The following is a 27,420-nucleotide window of genomic DNA, read 5'->3' on the forward strand; positions in this document are numbered from 1 at the left end:
ACAATTACAATTTTTAGATCAATTTTACAAAAATTTTATTGATTTATTTTATAAGACTATAAAGATTAATTTTATATAAATTTTATTTTTGCTAACATGTTTTATTTATCCAGTTTTATTAGATGAAGAAATAGAAGATAAATAGTATACATATTTTTATTATTTTTTAATATTTCTATTTTAAAAAAATCAACGAATAATAATTTAGGATTTAAATATGTACAAAATAAAAAAAATAAAAAAAAATCTTTTCACGTTAAAGATTTTATCCTTATGTAACCGATAAATTATCATATTTACTAATTTTTTTTAAAAGATATCATATTTACAATTTATTTATATTTTTAAATTCAATTATCATATAACTAACAACCACAAATAAAATACATAACCACAAATAAAATACATAACAACAATAATTATAAAGTCGCATTATAAATTACATTAAAAAAAATAATACTTTTGTAATAGGCAATAACACTTTAATTTTTTTTTTTTTTTTTTTTTTGTCTGAAATTATTAAATAGAAACAAAAAATCAAATACGAAAATATCTTTTCTTGAGATTTAAAAAAAAATCATCTTTAGATATAGGATTTATATATCTAAGATAATCTTGATAGTGTTTATGACAAGAAATAAAAATTATTCCTTAATTGTAAGTATTTTTCAATTTGGGGTGAATGATTGATTGCGTTCATGCCTCAATTAAAGCCAACTTTGTACAATTTCGTTCAAAATCAATTCGAAAGAAAAGTTTACTCAATTAGATACTTTTCAATCGTTACAAATAAGAAGCAATATCATACGCATTGCCAGTGCATTGCCAGTGACAACAAAATAATGATTTAATTTTTCAATATACTATTGGTCGGGCGATTGGGGACGATGAAAAAATTCCAATGCATAGATTTGATTTAGTACAATTAAAATTTTTAGATCAATTTCACAACAATTTTTCACGTCTTGGTAAATATATTGATTTATTTTATAAGACTATAAAGATTAATTTTATATTAATTTTATTTATGCTAACATGTTTTATTTATCCATTTTGATTAGATGGAAGAGATATATGTGTGAACAAAGTTGGTGATTCTATCGAAATAGAAGATAAATAATATACATGTTTTGGTTATTTTTTAAAAAACAACAAATAATGATTTAGCATTTAAATTATTTACAAAATAAAAAAATATCTTTTCACATTAAAGATTTTATCCTAATATGTAACCGATAAAAATATCATATTTACAAATTTTTTTTTGAAAGATATTATATTTACAATTTATTCATATTTTTAAATTCAGTTGTCATATAAATAAAAACCACAAATCTAATATTTATAAATAAAGTAGGCATTTTTCAGGAGCATTTGGCGCGCCACTTAAGAAAATGTATTATTTTGTCCAATGAAAAAGTAGATTAATAATTTATTTTAGAATTAAAAAATTTACTCGCCACCTAAGCAAAAATGACGAATAAAATTTATGAATTTTGACTCATAGGTGAAAACAACAAATAGAGAATAATTAAAATTTAAATTATTTTTAAAAACCAATAATTATCTTCTCAAAAAAAAAAGTAATAATTATCTTTTTTACATATATGGATGCAAATTTTTTATTGCAAATATCTTTAATCTCTCCTTAACAAATATTAAAAAAGTTTGATTTTAATAATGTATTCATCGAGATGAATAAAACTATATCTCATATGACTAATTTCCCATAATTTTAATAGTTAAATGATTATAAATGAGACTAACATTTTAAACAGAACGAGTATATTAAATAAACGCATAGGTAAAAGACTTATTTTGATCAATAAAAAAACGAGATTTATCATTTCTTTTTTGAATTAAAAGTTTAAATTGTCACATAAGCAAAATTAGTGAATAAGGTTTGAGATTTTAAATTCAAGCATCACATAAAATAAATAAAACAACAAAAGATAACTTTAGGGTTAAAATTAAAAAATTATCTTATGATATTTTGAATTTTATCCATATATTTAATGAATAATCTTCATAAATTTACAAAATTTTAAATTAAATAAAATGATTTACTAAAACTATGCATGCACGGGCTTACATCTAGTAAAATACAAAACAACAATAAATAAAGTCGCATTATAAATCACATTAAAAAAATATATACTTTTGTTACAGGCAATAACACTTTAATTGAAATATTATGTGTGTTTTTTTTTTCTGCAATTATTAAATAGTAAAATAAATCAAATAATTAAAAAAAAAACTTAGAATTTATACGAGAGATTTATATATGGATAAACTGTGTATCGCACGAGTTTTCATCTAGTTTAATTTAATTTGAGTTATTTGGTTAAAAATAATTTTTTTTGTTAATACATTATAATAAAATAAAATTCGATATAAAATTTTCTAGACATACCAAATTCATTGTATTTGATGTAGCGATAAATATCTGGTACTTTAACCTAGCACAGTAGCACGGTGCCTTAAACCCTTACAACAAACCTTAAACCCTACACCTTCAATAAACTCAACACCTCTTTTCAAACTTTTCAATTTTATTACGTTGCACCTCTTTCTACCTCTCTCCTCCATTGCAGAGTTATCCGAGCTTCTCCATTGAAGCGTCTTCTGAGCTTTCTCTCCTCCATTAAAGCTTATTCAGAGCTTTTCATTGAACCGCCTTCTGTGCTTTCTCTCCTCTATTAAAGCGGCAGGTAATTTCTTATTGATTTTTGGAGTTTAATTTTGATTATTGATTCAAATTTTGCTGCTAAGTTGTTGCAGGCTTTGTTTATAATCTTTCAATGTCGGAAATGGATTATGAAATTGGACCTATTCCCGGGGCGGAAGCGGCCGCCCCTTCTGCCCTGGCTCTGGGACGCGTTTCTTTGAATTTCGAGTTACAGAGGTTAATTGCTCGTTGTCCGAAGCTTAGAAATCTAGCTCATCTCAGTTCTTTGTTAGAGAAGGTACAAAATTCTCTTAATTATTTGTTTGTTTGTTTGGATTACTTTATGTGTGATTAATTCTGGGGTTGTGTTTGGGTTATTTGAAGGGGCATGAATTGGAGGAAAAACAATTAGTGAATGCTTTGGCGATGGTATTGCTGCATCCCACCTATACAATACCTATTATGGGCTGTTTTCGCTCGATTGCTAAGAAAATCATAAACCGTGTTGTCGAGTTGTTAAAACTAGTACCGAATTTGAGGTTTGATCATCCCGGGGGAATCACAAATTCTATGGAGGATAGGTATTTTATAGACTGTGAAGAACTTGAACAAGTATATCTATTTGGAGTGATTGAGGCATATTCTAGACATGGGAGGTTTTTGGATCTTCACGAACTTGTGAGTCTTGCCTTTAGTCGAGTACTTGATCTTGCACCTTTCTTGAGGGGGTAAGCAACTAAACATTAATAACGTTTTATTTATGTATGAACTTATAATTTGTATACTTTGTAAGACTTGTACATGTCTGTTTAAGGAAAATGTAGAAAACAATCATTGCATAGCTATTTTTTGCATTGCAAGAACCCATTTTCCAGTTTTCAATGGTATTAGTATTGGATGATTCATGCATGATTCTTTTTTTTTAATTTTTTTTTTTTTAATTTTTTTTTTTAATAATTATAACCGATCTTTTCCAATATTTCATATTTTTTGATTGTGCTTTTTTGTCAAACATAGTATTTCTGCATGCTGCATCTGTGTAAAGCTATGCAGACTTAGTAAGCAATAAAGCTTTCTCCTGGGGTAGTGAGCTGTATTCTGTAAAACTGCCTTGATCTGGTTGACTTCATAAATAAATGTCGTCTTTGTTTCTTGAAGTGTTTAGGAGAATAATTAGTATTTAGTAGTTTGCGTTTGTGTTCTTGAGTTAACACTAGAAACTGAGACTGCTTCTGTTTAATGCTTATTAAATTATATTCCTAAGTTCTGACAACTTCAATATTTAAAGGGTTTCTTAGTATATACAAGTACATATCTTTATTTTGGAGTGGTATTACAAAACACAAGCTTAAGAATATTGATTAATCATTTAATATATTAAGTTCTGATTATATTTTTGAGGAAATAAATCTCCAAGCCATATTACCTAGACTCATCATTTTGTCTTTTGTACCGGACACTAAAATCCACAAGGGTATGCAATCCTTATCTGACATTTTTATCCATATTAAGATACTACAATTATCTTGAATCACATGACTGTAGAAGAAAATGTAGAATCAGAGTGAAGGATTTGCACTGCTCTTAAATAGGCTTCTAGTAAGCAATTTTGACAAGGATTAACCATCAAGCTAGCCTAAAATATTGTATATGAACATTTGTACATCTTAAGTTAAGTTTGTTGAGGTGAGGAACATGTTCCATTAATGCCAAGCCCCACATGGGCCACACCCATGTCAAAGTTAAGGACAATGTCCTTGTGTTTAAAACTTTAAATTATCAAACCTTGATGTTTCAGATGCATTGGATATGTATTAACACTCAAAACTTGCCTATCTCTAAGCAAGGTCCTGTTCACTTTACCTTAAGATAATAATATTGAGTAAAAAGAATTTTAGTTCAGTAAAAATCAATAATTTTAAAGAAGAAATATAATAGAAAGTTAGTACAAATAATTTTAGTTTAGTATAATTAATTTCAGTTTAGTAAAATTGATTTTGGTTGAGTAAAAATTAATTAAGTTAATCAAAAATAATTTCAATTCATTAAAAATTATTTTAGTTCAGCAAAAATAAGGTGAAGTGAATAGGGCCTAATATAGTTTTAAAGGTGTTTCATACATCTTGATCTCAAAATTATATCTTCTTATTGGCGGAGTATGTAAAGAATGTGTGTGCTGTCCAGCACTATTTGAGTGGTGTTATGTTTATTCAATACAATATGGATTTAACTTTCATGTAGGATATGTATATGACACTTGATCCCTGATCATTGTTTCAGTGCAATAAAATGCTACTACGAATTTGGCGGACCACCATTTCATCGTATTATTGAGGCGACATTCATTTCTAAGGTGAAGTCCGAGGTATTATTTTTTCACTTTTTGGCACCTTGGTTTTTGAATTCTTGATTTTAAAGATGTCAGTTGGTTGATCTTTCATTGTTATTTACATACTTTATTTTGATTACAAAAGTACTCTCAGACACATATCTATCAATATACTTTACTTTATACCATTATATTTTGAGGGAGATATATGTTCGATGATTGCCTATGAAAAGATAAAGTTGGAATTATTAATGAATTTAGATTATATGTTTAACGAATTTAGGTTTTTTTATTTTTTAAAAAGAATTTAGGTAGTATTAATGAAAGTGGCACTCCTTTCATGTTGTTGAGATGTTTTGTCTAATGTCGTTCAGTTTCTTAATGATTTGTTGGACTTTTGCACTTCTGTAGTTTTGGAAACCATGCTGTGAGTTTAAGCTACTTTTTAAATCTGCCTGGCTCTCTGATTTTAAATACATTCTCATGCTCTATATCATTTTTCATTCTCCAATCTGTTATCTTCTTTTTTATTCCTTCTACTTTTGGTTTCGCAGCCAGCCGCAAGACATCTACGAAATCTTGTCTGGACGTCTTATCGTCTACTTCTTCTGGACCCTGAATTTTTTTCATGCCATTGGAATTGGTGCTGTTTTTTGGACCTGGTACATCAGGCTGCAAGTTTTGATGGTTGTTTTAGTACTGATCTTGCTAGAGATATAAGATGGTGTGGAGTGCAGATACTGTGTATCCTTCTGAAGTTACCCTCTAGAACTGCCGTACTTGGGATGGAGCCTGTAGAAGTTTTACCCTCTTTGTTACGGTAAGTTATTGTATCTGAGCTGTCTTCATGTCTACATAGCTTTGTTGTCAGGGCTGTTGCGAAGCTTGTAATAATGACCTTCCAAATCAAACTTTGCTAAATGGATTTCTCTTAATAGGTGGCATGAGTTCTGTTGGGATGTATCGATAGAAAAAGCTGGCTGGTTCATATCCAGAAAAGAAGCTCCTATTTTTTCTGATGGAGATGCTGCTTTTAGTGGTGGAGGAGACACTATAGCTATTGATCTATTGAAGCTTATTGAATATGAACCTGAAAAATTTAAAAAGAGGTTGCAAAGGTTTGTTACCCTCTGTTACCCTTGACTGAATAAATGTTAGGAAAAACTGCAAGCATATCCGATGTATTCTAGGATTACATTGCCTCTAAAAATCCACAAAAGCTATATAATCTTGAGTTCATCATTTCCCTTGGGATCCAAACCATGTATTACAAAAGTCTACTCTATGTAAGAGGCTTTTTGTCTGACTGCTGACAATTTTGAATTTGACTGTCATACGTGCTTGCTTGAATGCCTTAATCCCATTAGTGGGGTCGGCTACATGAACCAACACTAGGATTTCGCCTTAACCCCATAAGCCTCTTATTACTACTCTCAATCATTGTGGCTCATGTCATTTGATGTGACAAAGTTTTACACTGCTGTGGGACTGGCAGTGGGTTGCGGAGTTTGACTTATGTGCTTGATTTTGAATATCTTCCAATTTCTCTTGCTATCCCTTAGTGGAGGTTATGAAACATTTGATGTTTGTATATTTTCCATTTAGCTTGATTAGGCCAAAATGTATGAAGCCTAGGAATTATCTTGTGGAATTAGGTAGAAATATCTGATAATTTTTTTTTGGCGTATACATATATAAAATTTGTGGCCTCTAATGGTTGCAGGCAGCAAATGAGTAAAATTTATTGATGTTTTGTTTAGAAGATATGTCCTCTCTTGATCTCTATTTCATGCTCTTGAAGTTTTTGTTTGTTACATCCTAATCATATGATCCTGTTATTTATTTTCTGTGGTATTATCAGGGACTGCAGCCCTTTTCTTCTGACATCTTCAATACAGAGCAGTTATGAAAGAGTGATCTTAGCAGTAAATCAGAAATGGCCTGTACTGCTGTATGGTCCACCTGGTTGTGGGAAGACTGCACTTATTAGCAAATTAGCTCAGGAAATTGGAACCCAAGGTAGCATCCTTATTATTTCCATCTTTTCTTTTTTCCTGTTTTTGTTTGTTTGTTTGTTTGTTTGTTTGTTTTACCCATATTTCTTTGAACAATTGCTTCTTATATATCTTGATGGTAATGGTCTTTTTGTGTAATTTTTTTCACAGAATGGCTGTTGCCAGCTTGAGTTTTGTAGTTTTAGTTCTGCCGATTTATGTACCATTGTACATCTCTTATTTTTGTTTTTGTTTTTTGCTTAGTTCTTTCAATTCATATGGATGAGCAAATTGATGGAAGAACATTGGTAGGAAGTTATGTCTGCACAGAACAGCCTGGCGAGTTCAGATGGCAACCAGGTCCTCTGACTCAGGTTGTACTAGTTTGCATAGACTGGTGGCTTTGCAGTTATTTTTTCAGCTCTTTATTTATTTATTTATTTATTTTTATTTTGTTTTCATATAATTAATGACTCTTTATCATTTACAGGCAGTTAAAAATGGTGTATGGGTTGTCTTTGAAAACATAGATCAAGCAGCTTCAGATGTACAGTCTATATTATTGCCTCTTCTGGAGGATGGGACTTCTTTTCTAACTGGTTATGGAGAGGTATTGTATTCTGTTGTTTCTTGCTTTTGATCCACCCATAATATGATTTGATTTCTCATGTGGAATCAAATGGCTTTGAAAAATATGTTGTAGTAAATGAAATTAAGTGATATTCATTATGCTGATTACTTAACTGAAGATATGATCATAGTGTTTCGTTTAATGTTGTATATTACCCTTGACTGTTTTCTATGGATATAGAGTTTGCTTTAAAAAAACTGAACTACAGCAAATCATTTTGTCATTTTGTACACTGTTGATTATAAATTTGCGCCAATTATAAAAATTGTTACTTGCTGCTGCCCTTTTCGAGAAAATATTGGTTAAAATCTTCTGCAGGATTTATTTGATTTACATGATTATATGTGTTGGATGGGGACTTTGGATAAGCTTTGTACTGATGATATTCTTCAAATTCGTAATCAAATTGGACTTATTTTGTTCGTTTCATATGTGTATTGTTTGAGTGGGTGAGACTAGAATAACTTATTTTTTTTTCGAAGGGTTCTTGATCTTATGGCATTATTTATTTGAGGTGGAAGGATGTAGCCTTGTTCGGGTTGGTTTGATTGGGCTAGGATTCAATCTTGATGCATCTCCAATTTGTCCACATTGGTCATGATGAAGATTTTATCAGTCATTTCTAGTTCAATTTTTTCCTACTTTGTTTAAGTCCTTTTTTCCTCACTGGATTATTTTATTTATTTATTTTATCTTATTAAGTTTTTGTACAAAGTACTTCCTCTGTTTATCATATTGAATTTTTACACTATTCCCATATTAACTTTAATCATGTTTAATTGTTAATATGGGTCAATGTATATCATTTTTTTCTTCTGTTTTCAGGTCAGATTCTAAGTTCATATTATTACACTATATACTACCTCCGTTTCGTATTGTGTGCAACATTTACTAAAAATTGTTGCTACACTAAGTGCAACAAATATCTTCTTTCCTTTTTAAGTTATCATTTCTCTCCATCTCTCTCCATCTATCACTTACAAGCAAATTTTGCCTAGGAGTCCTTGTCCAGATCTTTTTTTGTTGTTGTTGATGATGATGATGGTTTGAGGGTCGTTTAATTTGGTCGCAGAAATCATCGGCAAAGAGGAGAGTGGCAAACGGTCCTCAAAAACTCCCATGGCCTCTCCTTGCCTCTTTCTTGTTCTTTCCATTTCTTGTCCAGATATTTGTTGCACATAATATGAAACAGAGGTAGTATATATTTTTTTTATGATTTGAATTTAAATATAAAGATATTTAAGGGTTAAAGTCGTGCATCGGCAAACAAGTTTTGTCAAAATGATGCAGTTAATGTGAAAATCATGAAACAAATCAAGAGTCATTGCTCATACACAAAATTTTAGGGTCTTGAACATTAATTTTCATGCACGTGGATTGAAAAATCAACTTTTAGCTCCAGCTGAGCAATAATCTTAAAACAATGTCAACTACTCAATGGTGTTAGAAAAAAAATTCCCATTGACAAAAAGGCTTGGCGATCAAGTTCCTTGCCTTGATGTTGCTCCACCAGTATGCCACAGGGAACAGGTCTGTAAATTTTTTCACGCATCACTTGCATTTACACTTAGTTTTTGGAGACTTAGCAGTTGATAAAATTGAGGTAAGTGGTGTATGGAAAGTATTTAAATGTAAAACTAGGGCAAGTGTAGTATGGAAAATAGTGTTTTAACGTAAAAGTGGGATATGAATAGTAGTATTATAATGTAATTGTGGGGTATAAAAATTATTTTTATCATGTTAAAGTATGGTGGGATCTTGCAATATGCTATAATTTCTTGAAGGAAGATCAACTAAAAACAAAGACACACATAGAATCATAGATTGGCATGATTCATAAAAAGTGTGTTAGTTATGTCCATAAGGTGGTAAGGTGAAGTTTTTATTGATCTTGAGGAATCTCTATATGCGGAATTAGGCTAATAACCTATAAATTTTATATGTTACTTCCAAACATAATCAGTATAGGCCCAAATAGAAAACAGAACCTAAAGAACCGTGTTCGATTGTTCATAGGGGACATAGTGGAAAACTGATTCAAGGTATATTAAAATAATCTCCACCTTCATTTGAGTCCTTGTAGAGTCAACCAGATGCACCATAACTGCCAGATATACTAAAAAAATCTAAACAAATCCAATCCTTGGTTTAAATCCTCTCTGAATTAACAGACACCATAATAATGCTAGATGTATGGATAAGCCTGATGCCTTTGTTTTTGCCCGAAAGTAATTATCAGGTTCTAACATTTAGTAAGTCAAAATAGTATCGAAACATGTGATAATCAAACAGTTTAGTGATATTTCAATGGGATTATACTTTTGGGATTTTCCAGGAAAAGATTATCTGACCCAACCAAACACACCTAAAGAGATAAAGAATCATGTTGTCTATGCACCTTAAGGTGTATAGAGTATGGAGTAGCAGTGGTGCTGTTTGCATCTGTATCCCACTAGAGTACCGGACACCATCAACTTCAGGATTCATGTAGGCCAATTATTCTTTTTGGTTTGGTGCCCGGATTGTGGAGAGTTGTTGGAGTGATTTTTCTCTGTAGTTTAGGAAAATAGCTTTCCTGTGATGAGTAAATCTTCACATGCTTTGAAATCCTGCAGATTTTATAATACTGACCATTATTCTCCTGCAGGATCATTTTTTGCTTATAATCAGAATAAAATTGTACAACAAGGGTTATGTGATTGTGAATCTTTACTGATGATTGATATTCTTGCAGGCTATTAGAGTGGCAGAAGGTTTTCGACTATTTTCTACCATCTCAACTTCCAAGCCTGATATATGCGGCCATGCAGAAGGTTTGTGAATGGCTTCTTGTATACTATTTCTGTTTAGTGTTAGTCTTCTAGATTCATGCTTTTGGTGCAAATCATCAGAAGAATTTGCATGGGAAGAAAGCTTTCTATCTTGTTCCTGGTTTGGTCTTTGTCGAAAATTTGAATGTCCATATGGCTAACATGTGCTTCAGCTCCACAGAATAGTATAGTCTCCTTCTGCCTCTTAACATCCATAGAGGCAGTGAAAAAAGAGGAGTCTTAGTGTATTTATGTTGACCGTATTGAGTTAAAGAAGTGGATTAAACAGAAGAGGTTTCTTACTATCTTGAATTCCACATATTGATCATGTAGGGAAAGTTGGTGTACTGGTAAGATGGGAAGTGGTATTTGTTGTAAGAATAGGGGAGTGGATGATTTGGTGTACTATCTAGAATGCTGATATTGTAGATGCAGTAATCTTCCTAGAATTTACTGTATTTCGTTATCTGTGGATGATTTTACATCAAAGGGGAGCTTTGTGTCTTTTGATAGGTAGAAATGCTTTGTCTGCTCTTTGGAGACGAGTGATGGTCAAGCCAGCAGCTTGCACAGATTTGGCAAATGTAGTGTCTGCATGGTACCCGGATTTGGAGCCTATAGCTTGGAAGCTCATTGGTAATTTCCTCCCCTAGAAGTTTTGTGATCTCAATGTGGAGAGAAAATTTATTGTTATTTTGGTCTTGCAGAAACCTTTGAAACGCTTAATGGAGATTCTGAATTATTTGGATCCGGACAATCTGGTTGCAAGAATTCAACCAGCAGGTTCTCGCTGAGGTTTGTTGATCCAAGCCATGAATGTAGATGCTCTATTCTACACAAAACTGTAATCGTTGGCTTTAATGTGACATCTGATCATCTTTTTTCAACAACAGGGATCTACTGAAGTGGTGTAAAAGAATCGCTGGTTCTGGTTTCAGCTTCAGCTTTGATGGTCTGTCAGCTGACTTGTGTCGCATGATTTATCTGGAGGTTTGATCTTTGACTGTTTAAGCTTACTCTGTATCTATTTTGGGTTGCTAGCTTATCTGTGTTACATTTGCATTACAGGCTGTCGATGTATTTGCTGTCAATGCAGCGTCACCAGGTACCAGACTGAATATTGTAAGGAACATAGCAAAGATGTGGGCGGTGCCTGTTCCAGAAGCGGAAGCCCTATATTGTCTTAACAGACCTGTTCTCAAGGTCATTCGTGTTCTGTTCGATCTTTTGCCAGCTTATTTTTGTGGTTTAATATGTAATTTAACTTTGACAACCTAAATAAAAATAGGATTTTATTGGAGCTGTACAAATTGGAAGGGTCACTCTGCCAAAAAAAGAAGATGTAAGTTGATATGCTTAGCTCTTGTGTCAATGGAAGTGTATGTTTGTTTTCCTGAATTAAAAATATTCTATTTCTCTGCAGCTTCTCCATGAAAGGAAACCCTTTGTGGAAATTCGCAGCTCTTTTCATGTACTTGAGAGAATAGCATGTGCTGTTAAATGGAACGAGGCTGTTCTTTTGGTTGGAGAAACTGGTACTGGAAAAACTACACTTGTGCAGAATCTGGCGACAAGACTTGGTCAAAAACTTACTGTTCTGGTATTTAAGGATTTGCATATTTTGTGCTACGCATAATTAGATAATGTCTTCAATCATAATTTCTTCTTATTTATGCAATCTTTGTAGGTTGGTCTTATTTATTCGTTGTCTCATGCGGTATTATTTGATATTTCAGAACCTAAGTCAGCAGAGTGATGTGGCAGACTTGTTGGGGGGTTTTAGACCAATGGATCCTCAGTATATATGTGTACCTCTTTACAAGGAATTTGAGAGCTTGTTCATGACTACATTCTCTGTAAAGGTATTGGTATATGTTTGAGTGCTTTTTAAGCTGCCTATTCGACCCTGATTTGACACACTTTTTTTTTTTTTTAAAATTTAATTTTTTATTTAATTTTTGTATTTTCAGGATAATCAGGATTTTCTTGCTCTGTTGAAAAAGCTTGTGAACGACAAGAATTGGACTAAACTGTTGACTGGTTTTAAGAAGGGTGTCGAAAGGGTGGTTCGTATAGGGAGGTGTGGGTCTGGAACAAAGCGAAAGAGACCTCTGGAGGAAAGAGTTTTGGGGCTCTGGGAAAATTTGTCTCAGAAAGTGGAGATAGCACGCAATCAACTTGCTGGCTCATCAGGAATGGTATTTTCATTTGTTGAAGGAGCATTTGTTACAGCACTGCGAAATGGCGAGTGGATTCTGCTAGATGAAGTAAATTTAGCTCCTCCTGAGACATTGCAGAGAATCATTGGTGTCCTTGATGGAGAGAGTGGTTCACTATGTTTAGCGGAAAATGGTGTTGTCGTGGATAGACATTCTAACTTCCGCATGTTTGCCTGCATGAATCCCGCAACTGATGCTGGGAAACGGGACTTGCCATATTCTTTGCGAAGTAGATTTACAGAATACTTTGTAGATGATGTTTTGGAAGATGAGGACTTGACTCTCTTTGTTAATCAGTTTCTTGATGACAGGCACACAGATAAAGATTTAGCAAATAAGATTGTGCGGTTTTATAAGATGGCTAAAAAGGAATCTGAAGAAAAACTGCAGGATGGGGCCAACCAGAAGCCTCAATATAGTTTGAGGTCTCTTTATCGGGCTTTAGAATACATTAGAAAAGCAAGGAAGTTAGGTTTTAAAAGAGCAGTGTATGATGGATTTTGCATGTTCTTTATGACTTTATTGGAGGATCGCAGTGCTGAAATGATGAATGAAAGAATTATTTCATTCTTGCTTGGAGACCATAAACAACTACCACCACCTATCCCTCTGGAGCAACTGTTGAACATCAAAGAAAAACCTGGATCTGAACAGTTTCTGAGAGAATACGTAATAACTAAAAGTGTTGAGGAGCATATAAGGAGTTTGGCTCGAGCAGTTTACGTAAAAAGATATCCTGTTCTCTTGCAGGGTCCAACCTCTAGTGGGAAGACTAGTCTTGTGCAGTATCTTGCTGCAAAAACTGGCCATGAGTTTGTTCGTATAAATAATCATGAACATACTGATCTGCAGGAGTATTTAGGATCGTATATTACTGATGCCAGTGGGAGACTTGTATTTCATGAAGGTGTATTGGTTAAGGCCGTTCGTTATGGACATTGGATTGTCTTGGATGAGCTTAATCTTGCACCTTCTGACGTCCTAGAAGCATTGAATCGATTGCTAGATGATAATCGAGAACTTTTTGTTCCAGAGCTGCGTGAAACTGTGCGTGCTCACCCAAATTTTATGCTTTTTGCTACTCAAAATCCTCCAACTTTTTATGGTGGCCGGAAGATGCTTTCACGTGCGTTTCGTAACCGTTTTGTTGAGATACATGTTAATGATATCCCAGATGATGAGTTAACTGAAATATTAGAGAAGAAATGCAAAATTCCTCGCAGTTATGCGAATAAAATGATTGAAGTTATGAAGGAACTACAGCTACGGAGGCAGAAGAGCAAAGTGTTTGCTGGAAAACATGGATTCATTACTCCGCGAGATTTATTTCGATGGGCTAACCGTTTCAGTAAGTATGGAACTTCGTATGAAGACTTAGCCAAAGATGGCTATTTCCTTTTGGCAGAGAGGCTCAGGGATGAGATTGAGAAGAATATTGTGCAGGAAGTTTTGGAAAAGCATCTGCGTGTTAAACTCAAGAAAGATGAATTGTATAAACAGGTATTTCCCTTATTGTCTTGACTAAAAAATTGTGGTCCTCTACATAATTTCTGTTACATTTTACCCTTGATCTTTTCTGTTATAGCCACGATGCTGTTTCCTTTTGATACTAATTATATTTACCAGTTGTCACAAATCAGTGTGTGCCTTTTTACTGTTTATTATGTGTGCTTTGACATTCAATTGTGCTAATGATATATGGGGTCAGTAAAGTTAAAAGTATCTTTTTCTTCTAAATTTTATGTTTATACTTTTCAGGGATCTATAGAGATGAATTCTTTTCAGGAAAATGTTGGAGAGTACGTATATATATATATATTTTACTTATTACATTCTGTATAGCCGTCTTTCAGTATCTTCAATTAGTTTTTCTATCACTGTTGCCTAAATGAAAAATCTTGATTGCTGCAGTATTGTTTGGACTAAAAGTATGCAGAGGCTTTACTTCCTTATTGAACGCTGTTATCAGCTAAAGGAGCCTGTACTGCTTGTAGGTGAAACTGGTGGTGGAAAGACTACCGTGTGCCAGCTACTGAGCATGGCTTTGAGTGCCAAACTGCATATCTTAAACTGTCATCAGTACACAGAAACTTCTGATTTTATTGGGGTTTGTGTCTAGCTTTCTTTCATTTAATTGATCCGATTTTTAGATTTTCTACATGTTGATTACTCTGTTAATGTATTTGGATTTATTGTTGACAGGGATTCTATCCAGTTCGCGAGAGGTCGAGGATAGCATCAGAATTCAAGAATTTGATTGAACACCTAGTGATCTCATTGGCTTCAATCCATTTTGATAGTGTATGGTACCTTTGAATCTCTGATGATGCGTCCATTATATGGAAAAAATGCTCTTGTTTTGAAATTATCATAGTTGTGGGTGCAGAAACTTTCTACTGATATTGGCAAAGCTCCGTCTACTCTTAAGCAATTGGGAGAAGTTTTGGATGAATGTAAACGTACTCCGGTCTCTATGTCTGATGGGCATGAAAATGATCTTGGTTCTTTTGAAAAAACGAAAGCAGAGCTATCTCAGCTGTATCAGCAATGGCAAACAATTTTCGTATGGCAAGATGGACCACTAGTACAAGCTATGAAGAATGGGAACTTACTTCTTGTGGATGAGATCTCTTTAGCTGATGATAGTGTGCTGGAACGGTTAAATAGTGTGCTTGAGCCAGATAGGAAACTAGTGAGTGTTATAAATCTGTTTAATATTTTGTGCATATTCTACATTGCTGCAGTAGCTGTTGCTTCGTTTTATTTTGGTGGTAGATCATCACAGCTTAGAGTTTCTTGTTCAGTATGTGGCTAGATTTTTCTCATGATTCTCAATATAACTAGGATCCTGGTTCTCTAATGCTGTGGATTTACCAAGTTCAAAGGGCTTCTTTCTTTAGTTTTTTTAATAATTATGTAACTAGAAAGGCTTCATTGACACAGGGAATAACAATATTATGGATCAACACTGACACAATACTCTATTCTGAACCATTCAAAACCACAATTCCAGACGATGAAAATTGAGAGTCCTTGTGACTTGCATAAGTATGTCCCGTTGGTCACTTGGGCCTCCTGCTCATTTTGCTACCTCTCACTCTTAATTTGGCTCGTGGGAAGACCGAGAGGTCTATTAGTTGCAGCCATCCACGTTCACTGTGACTCTAACCAGTTTTTTAATATCATATTTTCTGTTAAGAACGGTTATTATATTGTTCGTGAGATTACTGGATTGTTCTCTTGTCACCAAGAATGATAATCATTAGTTAAAACTTATTTGGTTTGTTATAATGGAATATCTTCCGTATCAACCCCCTTGATTGTCAGCATACATTTTGGGTCACAATGCTCAACCCATCGTTAGAATATAATCTTTCTTATGCATCACTTGTAACTACCTTGTAAAGAAAATGAGGCATATGATTAGGTTTACTGTAATCCACAGTATGAAATAGTCCTTTTAAGACCTTTTTTAGGGAAGTAGAATAGGTTCTTCTGTTGTTGAAATGCTTAAGTAATTCTATTTTCTACTTTGTGCAGTCTTTGGCCGAGAAGGGAGGACCTAGTTTAGAGACTATAACGGCTTCTGATGATTTTTTCCTTCTCGCTACGATGAATCCTGGTGGGGATTTTGGTAAGAAAGAATTATCTCCAGCACTTCGGAATAGGTTCACTGAGATATGGGTTCCCCCTGTTGATGACTTAGATGAGTTGAGAGGGATCGCTGAAAGGTATGCTGGTTTACTTGGACTCTTGGAGGATTTGAGATATCTGTTTGATTGTTTCTATGTTTAAATGACTTTATTTCATCTTCTTGCACAGGTTCCTAAGTCCCAATCTTCATTGTTTTTTGAACCCTCTTGTACATTTCTGGGAGGTATGTTTCTTGTTGATCTCAATGATGGAGTTATTTTATAGTAGTGCAAGTGTTAGGGACACTCGTTATATGAAAGTTTTGTGTGATTTTGGTAAAATGAAGAGTCAAGTATTCAACACACAGATAGTGTAGGTAAAGTGAAGAGTCGGAGTAACATTGTAGAGAATAATACAAAGTAGGAGGATAAGGTGTCTTTGTGAAAAAACCAATAATTTTATATGCAAACAACATGTCTTTAATTTCTATACAGCTTGTTTGGATAAGAAGAAATGGAGGGAAAGGAAGAGAAGGGAAAGGGAGGGGGATTAAATCCATTGTTTGGATAGCAAATTAAGGGGGTGAGGGAAATGGAGGGGAGGGAAATGAAGGGAAAAGTTTTATTTAATTGTTAAAGAATAAAATCCTTCCAAATTTGAAAAGATTTGGAAGGAAAACAATAGACAGCTGGAATACTTTATTGAATCTCCTCTATTATTTTTCTCTCTCCTCCTCCATTAGGGCTACAAACGATTCGAGTCGAGCCGAGTTTTAGTCTGTTCGAACTATGTTTGATAAGAATTATTCATGTTCGAACTATCTGGAGCTTGAACGAGCTTTTAAAAATCTTGTTTGAGGTGGGCTCGTTAAGAATTTGGCTTGTTCGAGCTTTGTTCACGAACGTACTCGGTTGCATTTTGAGTTTAAGTTCGAGCTTGAACGGGTTTAAATCGGGCTTGATAAAATGAACGAACCCTAATTTATCATTTAGAAAATTGTTTCTTTCAAATTTTAACACATCCATGTAATTTTATATAAGATTTTTATATTCTTTTTATAGAAAAAGATAATGACGGAGCTTTCATGCCTTTACATGATGAAATAATTAGTATGTATGAATAAAAGATATATAAATTGATTGAGTTTTAATTGGTCGTGTATAAACCTGAAAATGGACTTAAACGAGTTGTTCATGAACATTACCGAGTCGAACAACATGTTGTTCGAGCTTTGTTCATCTATTTAACGAGCTTAAATTTTTTGTTCAAGCTTGTTTGTTAGCTTAACAAACGAGTTTTGACCAAGTTTTGACCGAGCTTGTTCGCGAGTTGTTCACGAACGTATGACTTCATTTACACCCCTATCCTCCATACTGTTCTCACGATTTTTTGCCCCAAATTTCTAGGGTTTTGGCATTCCTAATTCATCTCTTTCAATTTCTTGAATTTTCAAGGTAAAGGCCAAATAATTCAACATGTTATTCTACTCTGCTTCTCACGAATTTTATCTTTCAATTCGTTTATTTTTTTTTGGAAAATTTGTCAAAAAAAACCTTTTTAAAGGGCCATTTTGCGAAAAAAAAATCTTTTAAAAGCTTTTTGGTTAAAAAAAACCACCAGGTTTATTTTTTTTGCAAATAGAAACCTGTTTACGTAATTACTCTTTAATTACTTAATTACTCACTAATTTCTCTTATTCCTTCTAAGTACCCTCTAACCCACTTGATAATTTAATAAATAAATTTAATTTTAAAAAAAAATCACCACCCGCCAACCACCATCTTCCCTTCCCCCTCCCTTGGAAGCAGCCTCCTCCCCCGTCGGACCCATCACCAAGATCCCCCTACCCCGGCAACCAACCTCCACTGCCGGCCGACCTTCCCTTTCCCCCTTATCCCCGCCAGCGACCACCCGCCTTTCTAAACCCTAACCTTGAGATGTTCTCTGATTCTAGCTATTTGTAATTAATAATAAAAAAATGCATTTGTGAAAGGAAGCATCCATGTTGATAATGTCAGGTTACTTGGTGTGCCTATCACTGTGAATCTTCTTAGGAAAGAGAAAACATTAAGGTGGGCATCTTCCATTTGAGGTTAGGGAGTTTGGTGGATGGGGAGATGGTAATGGCAGGTTTGGTAATGGTGACAACCCACAACCACAAAAAATGCTGCCAATGGGGTTGAGGAGTTTGGTGGCGGGAGGGGGGAGATGGAGGTTGAAAGGAGGAGAGAGAAAGTAGCGAACGAGAGTAAAGCTGAATGGTTTGCCTGTTGCCGGTGAAGATGGGTCACCGAGGGTGGCCGGTAGAGGATTCTACGCAGTGGCTCAGTTGGGGAAGAAGCTTGCCAGGTGATTGGGAAAGGCAAGAGGGTGGCTGGATGGTGGTGGAGTGGTGTTTTTTGTTTTTAATTCATAAATTAATTTAATTATTAAATAGTTAAGTAAGAGTTAGAAGTTAATTAAAAAAAATTAGAGGTTAATTGAGTAAATTAGGGATACTAGGTATCCTTTAACAAAAAAATTTTACAATCGGGTTTTCTTTTGCCAAAATGTTAAAAATTGGGTTTTTTTAAACCAAAAAGCTTTTAAAAGGTTTTTTTTGACAAATTTTTCTTTTTTATTTTTTATTTTTATTTTTATTATATATATATATATATATATATATATATATATTTCTTCGATTTTGTTTGAAAATCAGTTCCGGAAAATCTGTATGAAAATCAATTTGATATTTTAGATTATTGTACATAATATTTTTTTGGAATAGCACAAGATATTAAATTATCTGTTTTTGCTTGATTTTAATGACGTTTATCAATTATTATTATTTTTTTATTTTTATTTATTTTTATCAGGTTTAAATTATAATAAAAATAACTACAATATAATTTTTGATTAAGAATAAAAAAAAAATGGTGAATGCTCCTCCCCTTTCTCCTTTATCCAAACAAGGAAGGTTCGATTTCTCCTTCCCTCCCCTCCCCTTATTTCCCTTCCCCTCCCTACCCCTTCCCTTCTTTTCCTTCCTATAGTGTATCCAAACAAGTAGCACCTAGAAACCCTTGCCTTCTTAGGAAAGGACACCAAAGAAAATGCTTCTATTATGTAACTTTATAAAATTATTGCATTTTAATGTAACTTTACCAAATTATGGCACTTTATCAAATTATGGCACTTTAATGTAAACACATACACCAAATAATGGCCAACTAAACATTGTACGCGGTACCATAACATCTGATTTCTTTTGTCTCTTGAATCACAATAGATGATTTGAAGCAAATTCTTATGACAAAAATGTTGGATAAAATCCAAAAAGAGAAGTATATGGGGCCGTATTCTTTCCTTTGAGCTCTCCTTCATTTTAGCCATTGCTTGAGCATCTGAGGTGGGAAGGTAGAGTAAATAAGTACATGTTTACGAGTACAAGGGGTCGTATTCTTTCCTTGGGCATGTTTATGGTATTGGCTGATTGTACAACTTCAGTTTTCTATTAATAAACCCATTTATTGTAGACTTAGTGGGTGTAAGAGAAAGATGGATAAAGTAAGAAAGATGGATAAAGTAATAAAGATGTAGTAAAAAGGTACTTGGGTGTAAGAGCAAGTTGGATAAAGTAAGAGAGATATAGTTGAGAGGTAAGGGGGTGTAAGAGAAAGGTGGATTCAGTTAGAGACAATGAGTGAAAAGATGTATATTACTGTGTGTAAGGGGATAAGATTGTAAAATGTGCTAACCAAAGTAGAATTATTTAAAATTGGGTACATCATATAAAACTCCTCAAATTGGAAAGTGGGTACATCATAAAAATAACAGAGGTAGTAATTGTTTTAAGCTTTATAATCTTTTAGCTATTCAAGTTAGATTGACATGTTCTTTATCAAATTTGGAAGATGCTGTTTTTGCGTCTTTGTTTTGATATATGAATCATTCCTCTTCCTGTCAAATATGGATATTACAATGCACTATATATGATTTTAACGCATGCTTTATCATTCTACAGTGGTTCAATCAGATACAAGCAGGAAGGATGCTTACTGTGAGGGACCTTCTCGCGTGGTTGGACTTTGTTTCAAAGACAGAGAAGAGCTTACATCCTAATTTTGCGTTTTTGCATGGGGCCTTCCTTGTTTTGCTTGATGGACTGAGCTTGGGTATGTCTTTAGTTTTTGTTTACTGTATTATCTTGTTCTAGAGAATTAAGATTGGTCTTACCTTTTTTTCAAATATCATAAAATGGAGAAGGGATAGGTAGGGGTTTGCATAGATGGATACAATTAACTTGTACTAGCTGCAGACATAGTTCAACCTTCAATTATATTTAAAAATTCATTAGAAAAAGTCAACTGGACGACTAAATTGTGTTTTGTTTTTTTGTAAGGATATACTGTTTATTTTGCGATTTTTTTGTTCTCTTTTAAATAGAATATGCTCATGACGAATATAGTATAATCTTATATTACCCCTGAAAAGGGAAACAAAGAAGAGATGATAAATTGTAGTAACTCTTAGAGAACAACAATAAATAAGTCAGAGAAGTTGATTCTTCCTCTGCCTCTTAAAAGTTGTCATGTTTTGACTCTGACACTATTAACATAAGTTACTGTCTTTGTTTTGTGGTTTATACTTAAGAAAACATAGTATTTTGAGGTCTTGTTAGATTTATCTCAATATATACTTTCTATAAATTAATGTTTGCCTATTGATTATTGAAGATATTGATATTTCATATCATACATTGACAAGTGCTTGAAACAGAGGAAGTATGTATTACGTTACCGGGGCACACTCTAGCTTTATTAATTATTTTGATATAACTAATCTAAGTGAAAGGACATACAAACTATCTCCATTTTTTAGTTTGACTCAGCTACTGTGGATACATAGATTAGGAAAATTGTGAAAAGAGAGAGTTGGTAGATGGAGTAAAAAAAGTTAGTAGATCTAAGGAAAAAGTAGATAAAGTAAGAGTGAGGGAGTGAGTGAAAAGGTGTAAATATGATGGGGCAAGTATTCTGAACAAAAGAACAAAGGAAATTTTTTCAGGATCCTTTTTTGACTCTGCTTCCCCCCCCCCCCATATTCTCTCTCTCTCTCATGTATATTCCTTTTAGATCTCTCTTATTTGTTCTTCCTTTATTTGCTATTTTCTTATATTTATGTTTCTCATGAGCTAGAGTAATCTGTCAAGAACCACAAAGAAAAAAAAAAAAAAACCATCTAGTATAGTTAATCATGATTCTAACTTCATTGTGTGTGTTTTATTTTTATTATTATTATTATTTTTTTAAAACTCATTTTGTCTCCCAAGTACATTAGTGCTATGTACATTTATAGCTGACTACGGCTGCTTTAGTCTTGAATGGTTTGAAGTTTTGAACCCTATTAACATCCTGCAGGATGACCTATGGGCTTATGTCATTTACATTGACAAATTATATAAAACTCTAATGTCTGATCCCATAAGCTTGCCTTCTTCTACTTCTTACTTAATATATAAATTCTGTGATATTATCTTTACGTAATGAAATTCTTTCTTTCTGCTAATCACTTATGTTTGTTCTCTTCTTTTTTTTGCCAGGCACTGGTATATTGAAGAACGAAGCTGCTGAAGTAAGAGACAGATGCCTTGCCTTTCTTGTGAAACAGCTTAAGGTGTGCTTACTGTTCTGCTTGACTTGTCTCATCTCTCGTTTCTCTCTCTCCTGTAAGGGAATGGATTTGGTACTCTTGAGTCCCAAATTAACACAACCATTTTAACTTAACTCATGTGAGGAATTCTTGCCTCAAAAGTGTGCAAAAATAACCTGTACGTTGGTAGGTAGTCAGAATTTAAGACCTCATGATGGATTGTTGTGCTTTGAATTATCTTTTATGTATGGTTACGTTTCTGCAGTACTCATTGGTACTCTATATTGTTTATGATTTACTAAGCTATACTGTTGCTGGTTCAAGATAATTGCAATTTCATTTAAGTTGTTTGTTACAGGCAGATGATTCCTCTGTGATTGATTCAGAACTACTTCAGATGGAAGTTTATGGTTGGGCTGATATTAGCAGGGATGTGGATATTTCAATACCCGAGGAGATGCAATGTGACAATGTTTTTGGCATTCATCCATTTTATATTTCGAAAGGTATTTACTGCTTAATTTCTTTCTGCAACTAATCTGTTGCCTGTCATGTATTGTTGTGCCATTCCTTTCTGTTACTCTCCTGATAAAATAAGCTCTCTTTTTTTAAAAAAATTTAATTTATCATTTACTTGGAGAAGAATTTTATAGCTCTTATGAAAAATTGGAGAAATTTTTTTGAAATTATTGCCATGTAATATTGTAAACTCACCTTCTCACACATCACAAATTCTTCATATCTGGTTTGTAATTTGGTATGAATTAGGAGTAAGGTAAGAAGATTGGTCTGGCAATCATCTTGTTTGGCTGCTTTTTTTTTTTTTTTTCGGGTCTTGTTGTGAGAGCTATGTGACTTGATAGTCTAAATAGTTTATTTGCATATCTTCTGTTATATTTGGTACTGTAAGTCTGTAAAGCATGTTTTGACACACTCCTTATCTTCGTTGATTATGACTGTCAGCATTCCTTTCTTATTTTTGTTGTTTCTTTATTTCCTCATGATTTGTAATGTTCAAAATTTCATGTTCTCTATTATGGATTGATCATGATATTGTTGCATTGCACTTGATTTTGTGTTAGTTTAACCTTTTAACCATTTTAACTGATATGTAACTCTGTGAAACTATGAATTATAGGATGGATCGGACCTGCATGCATTTTTCAGTTAAATTAATTGTGCACTGTTAGCTGTTTTAAAAACCATGTTCTTTATATATTTCTGTGTAGGTGGCGTTCATGTGGAAAATAGTGGATTTGAGTTCTTGGCTCCTACTACACATAGGAATGTCTTGCGAGTCTTGCGTGCTATGCAACTCTCAAAGCCTGGTTTGTTTTTTTAATTATTATTGTTATTTTTTTTATAAATATTGTTATCCCCACCCCCCACCCCCCTCCCCCACCATAGCTTGGTGCTAATGTGTTATTCTGCCGATTTTCCTAATTTATTCTACCAAATGTAGTGCTGTTGGAAGGTAGCCCTGGTGTTGGAAAAACAAGTTTGATTTCAGCCATTGGAAAGTTTTCAGGCCACAAGGTTGTACGTATCAACCTGTCCGAACAGGTTAGAATTGCGCTGTTAGCCTCTTTTGAGCTCCATATATATTCTCCTATATGTTTTATATTTTTGCATTTCTTACTCTTGTGTCGTTGCGTGTTTTTTATTTGTTGCTTTTGCATTATAAGTTATTTTCATTTTGACCTGTTGCAGACTGATATTATGGACCTATTGGGTTCAGACTTGCCTATTGAGAGTGAAGAAGGGTTGCAATTTGCTTGGTCGGATGGAATTTTATTGCAGGTACTGGAAGTTTGTTTTCATGGTAGATTATTCAGTTAGACTGCAGTAATAATAACATTGTTTATGATTTTTGTTCGCAGGCCTTGAAGGAGGGATCTTGGGTTTTACTGGATGAGATCAACTTAGCTCAGCAATCTGTTTTGGAGGCATATAGATTTCTCATTTCTGTGTTCTTATCGTTTATAAGTTTTGGCTCTAGTGTAGCTTTTCTTGAGTGTTTTTCTCCTTCTCACTGAGATTTTTTATTTCAGGGTCTGAATGCTATTTTGGACCACCGAGCTGAGGTGTTTATTCCAGAGTTGGGCCAGTCTTTCAAGTGTCCATCTTCCTTCCGAGTTTTTGCTTGTCAGAACCCCTCTTGTCAAGGTGGTGGGAGGAAGGGTCTTCCAAAATCATTTCTTAATCGGTTCACAAAGGTATGTGGTTATGTATGCAGTAACCGTATACCTATTGTTCTTGTTTTAGATTCTTTGAAATAAATGTTGCAAAATAGCTTATGCCCTTATTATCCTCTCTTTTGGACCTGGTCTTTGTTAGGTTTATGTGGACGAGTTAGGTGAACATGATTATCATTTTATATGCCGTTCTCTCTTTCCGTCAATCCCTGAGTCCATACTTGTGCGATTGATTACATTCAATAAGAGATTGTATGAAGAGACTATGGTATGTCATAAATTTGCGCAGCAGGGATCTCCATGGGAATTCAATCTGCGTGACATCATTCGCTCCTGTCAGATAATTCAAGGTATTTTTTTCAAGTATACCTAAAGTATTTCTGATACAAACATGTTATTTGTTTGCTAAAGAATTATCTTTTGCAGGTTCACCTGAAAATTCTAAGAACGATTGTTTCCTAAATGTTGTTTATGTGCAAAGAATGCGAACTGCTGCAGATCGGAAGGAGGTATTGCGGTTATATGAAGAAGTTTTTGGGATAAAGCCTTCCATAAACCCTTATCCACGTGTACAGATGGATGATCACTTTTTAGTAGTCGGGAATACTCGTATTAAGAGGAATCAATTCCAGTCCATTAAGACCATTGGTAGCGAGCTTAAGATTTTTCCAGGTTTGAGGAATACATTGGAAGCTGCTGCACAATGTATACAGCATAAGTGGTTAGGAATTTTTGTTGGGCCAACATCTTCTGGCAAAACATCACTGATAAGGCTGCTTGCACAATTAACTGGAAATGTGCTCAATGAAATCAATCTTTCATCGGCTACAGACATTTCTGAGTTGCTTGGGTCCTTTGAGCAATATAATGCCTATAGGAACTTCCACTCTATTGTATCTCAAGTTGAGCGCTATATGAATGAGTACTGCAATTTGCAGTTAGATTCTTCTGCTGATGAATTTTTAAGAGAAAGAAAAGACCTGATTTCTAAATGGCTCTGTTTATCATCTAATATAAGTTCCGGTCACATGACAAAATCTGATACTGCTGATGGTGAAAATTGGATGACAAGTCTACCGTCGTTGGTTGAAATTATTGAACTTCTAGCGTTGGACTTGGAAAGGTATCTGCTACCTGTGTCTTGGTCATTGAATGATTTGTCTATACTTTTGCAAAAAGTTCAGAAGCTGCAGGAAATTCAAAAAGGAAGGCCAGTTTCAGCAAAGTTCGAGTGGGCTGCCGGACTACTGATAAAGGCAATCGAGAACGGAGAATGGATTGTGCTCGAGGATGCTAATCTTTGCAATCCAACGGTATGCCTTTTTATTTGTGGAACTGCATATCTGGTAGCAAACATAAGTAAAATAAAATGTAAACTTTAGTTTGGTTATCAGTTTTAACTTCCAACCATTTTGAAACTACCTTTTTTTTTTTTTTTTTTTTTTTTAAAAAAAAAATATATATATATATAATAATGTCGTTTTTATGTTTTCCATACATGTGGATCGATTTTAACTTTGTCAAACTAATATGATTTTTTTTATTTTTTTTTTAATTTTTTTTTTTATTGTAGGTTCTTGATCGAATCAATTCATTAGTTGAATCAGAAGGATCAATCACTATAAATGAGTGCGGTAACGTGGATGGGAAACCTTTGGTACTCTCCCCACATCCTAATTTTCGGATGTTTTTCACCATTAACCCAAGCCAAGGTGATGTTTCTCGTGCAATGAGAAATAGAGGAATTGAGATTGTTATGATGCATCCATATTGGCTACTAGATGTAGATGGCAAAGAAAAGATTCAGGCGTTAGAATTAGATGATATTAAGAGCTTTCTTGCATTATTTAACATCCCAAATGGGATGTTAGTTGATTCAATGGCAAAAGCTCATATGCATGCTAGGAATGAAGGTCTGTGCCTTGGTGTTCAAATTACTTATCTTGAGCTGAGACGATGGATTCATTTATTTGAGCAGCTTTTAATGACTGGCAATGATGTTCTGTGGAGTCTCCATTGTAGCTGGGAGCATTCTTATCTTTCATCATTAGGTGAAGCTGCAGGATGGCATATTGTCCAAGAAGCAAAGTCATCTTATTTGACCAACCTTGATTCTGTTTTTCTTGGAGGAAAGTTCATTGTCAATTCGAGGGATTCTTGTTCAAAGGAGGTGACAGAGGCCTCTAATGGAGGGTTATCTCTTTGCTTGCCAGGTGGGTGGCCTGCGCCATTGAAACTTCGGGATTATGTCTGGTACTCAGTCGAAGCTTCTGTCAGACAAAACTGCCTGTATCTGGAGTATCTTGGGGTGCAATGTGCATCATATGAACTATACATTCCCAGGAATCAGATGTTGAGGGAGGATGTCTACTCGAATGGTTCCAAGTCAATATATCTGTTGGACTTGAAGATGTTGCAGACATTAATGTACCCTCAAGGTCAAAGCGGTGAATCTATTAGTTATATTTTGTCAAAGGAATATGATATTCTGCTCACCAAGAAGAAGCTTTTATTTGCTGTTGATTGGGCCATAGATCAAGTCACTAAAAAAAGTGAGCTTGATCTATGTCTTTTGTGGTTTAGCTGGTTTGATTCCCAGTTGCAGCCCTGCTGTCAATTCTTTGGATCTTTGGGTTTGGAGAATCTACTTAGAATGGAATTGGAACATCCAATCTGGAAGTTCATCTTCCTAAAACGCCATGAAATGTCTCATCAAAATTTTATATTTGACCTGGAGTTATTGCCAATTCTTTCTTTGGAGTCTGCTGAAGTTCTCACAAAATTATCAGGTTCTTCTGGAAAACATCTTTTTAATGCTATCAAGAGTGTTAGACTTTTAAGGCGTAGTCTGTGGCAGTGGAATGCTGAGGTCAATAAAAACTTCGGTGATAAATCCTTTGGATGTCTGGTGAAATCTTTGCGAAAGCTGGAAAAAGAAGTGCTTGATGTGATTGTTGAATCTCCATCGTTTGAAATATTACATCAATTATATACTGACCTTCTGGAAGAACACATCTTATTTTGGAATGTTTTTGTGTCATCAGAGCTAACAACTTTGCTAGTTCATTGGCGCGCTTTGATAAAGATTGCATTAAAATTGAGAGATTTTTTCCCTGAAGCAGCAAATAATTTGTTTGTAAGTCCTATTCTTTCAAATGATGTAATTTCTTAGATTCTTCACCCTGGCCCATACTTAAACAGATTTTATTTTATGTTTGTTTTTTTTTTTTTTTTTTTTTTTGGGGGGGGGGGGGGGGGGTGAGGGCATGAGGGGAATACTCCCTGACTTGTTTATTCTTTCATGACATTT

General features: G+C 34.0%; 1 protein-coding gene across 1 annotated transcript in view; it reads left to right on the forward strand.

The window, feature by feature from the left end:
* The first annotated feature begins 2,810 nt into the window (after positions 1 to 2,810).
* LOC145570719 (midasin-like) overlaps positions 2,811 to 27,420 on the forward strand; it is a 48,830-nt gene continuing 24,220 nt past the window's right edge. Inside the window, exons 1-34 of the mRNA XM_081629872.1 lie at positions 2,811 to 2,966; positions 3,053 to 3,396; positions 4,949 to 5,033; positions 5,552 to 5,817; positions 5,936 to 6,115; positions 6,859 to 7,016; positions 7,256 to 7,365; positions 7,482 to 7,601; positions 10,357 to 10,435; positions 10,946 to 11,068; positions 11,140 to 11,227; positions 11,326 to 11,422; positions 11,501 to 11,635; positions 11,721 to 11,774; positions 11,856 to 12,032; positions 12,169 to 12,294; positions 12,403 to 14,151; positions 14,410 to 14,450; positions 14,563 to 14,758; positions 14,854 to 14,952; positions 15,026 to 15,343; positions 16,192 to 16,382; positions 16,474 to 16,528; positions 20,288 to 20,438; positions 21,866 to 21,941; positions 22,261 to 22,421; positions 23,145 to 23,243; positions 23,378 to 23,478; positions 23,626 to 23,715; positions 23,796 to 23,861; positions 23,967 to 24,131; positions 24,253 to 24,460; positions 24,537 to 25,423; positions 25,684 to 27,246. Of these exons, the coding sequence (XP_081485998.1) occupies positions 2,811 to 2,966; positions 3,053 to 3,396; positions 4,949 to 5,033; positions 5,552 to 5,817; positions 5,936 to 6,115; positions 6,859 to 7,016; positions 7,256 to 7,365; positions 7,482 to 7,601; positions 10,357 to 10,435; positions 10,946 to 11,068; positions 11,140 to 11,227; positions 11,326 to 11,422; positions 11,501 to 11,635; positions 11,721 to 11,774; positions 11,856 to 12,032; positions 12,169 to 12,294; positions 12,403 to 14,151; positions 14,410 to 14,450; positions 14,563 to 14,758; positions 14,854 to 14,952; positions 15,026 to 15,343; positions 16,192 to 16,382; positions 16,474 to 16,528; positions 20,288 to 20,438; positions 21,866 to 21,941; positions 22,261 to 22,421; positions 23,145 to 23,243; positions 23,378 to 23,478; positions 23,626 to 23,715; positions 23,796 to 23,861; positions 23,967 to 24,131; positions 24,253 to 24,460; positions 24,537 to 25,423; positions 25,684 to 27,246 (8,514 nt within the window). The remainder of the gene's footprint in view (positions 2,967 to 3,052; positions 3,397 to 4,948; positions 5,034 to 5,551; positions 5,818 to 5,935; positions 6,116 to 6,858; positions 7,017 to 7,255; positions 7,366 to 7,481; positions 7,602 to 10,356; positions 10,436 to 10,945; positions 11,069 to 11,139; positions 11,228 to 11,325; positions 11,423 to 11,500; positions 11,636 to 11,720; positions 11,775 to 11,855; positions 12,033 to 12,168; positions 12,295 to 12,402; positions 14,152 to 14,409; positions 14,451 to 14,562; positions 14,759 to 14,853; positions 14,953 to 15,025; positions 15,344 to 16,191; positions 16,383 to 16,473; positions 16,529 to 20,287; positions 20,439 to 21,865; positions 21,942 to 22,260; positions 22,422 to 23,144; positions 23,244 to 23,377; positions 23,479 to 23,625; positions 23,716 to 23,795; positions 23,862 to 23,966; positions 24,132 to 24,252; positions 24,461 to 24,536; positions 25,424 to 25,683; positions 27,247 to 27,420) is intronic.

The sequence above is a fragment of the Chenopodium album genome, chromosome 12 (genome assembly GCF_948465745.1).
Source record: "Chenopodium album chromosome 12, dcCheAlbu1.1, whole genome shotgun sequence".
Taxonomy (NCBI): Eukaryota; Viridiplantae; Streptophyta; class Magnoliopsida; order Caryophyllales; family Amaranthaceae; genus Chenopodium; species Chenopodium album.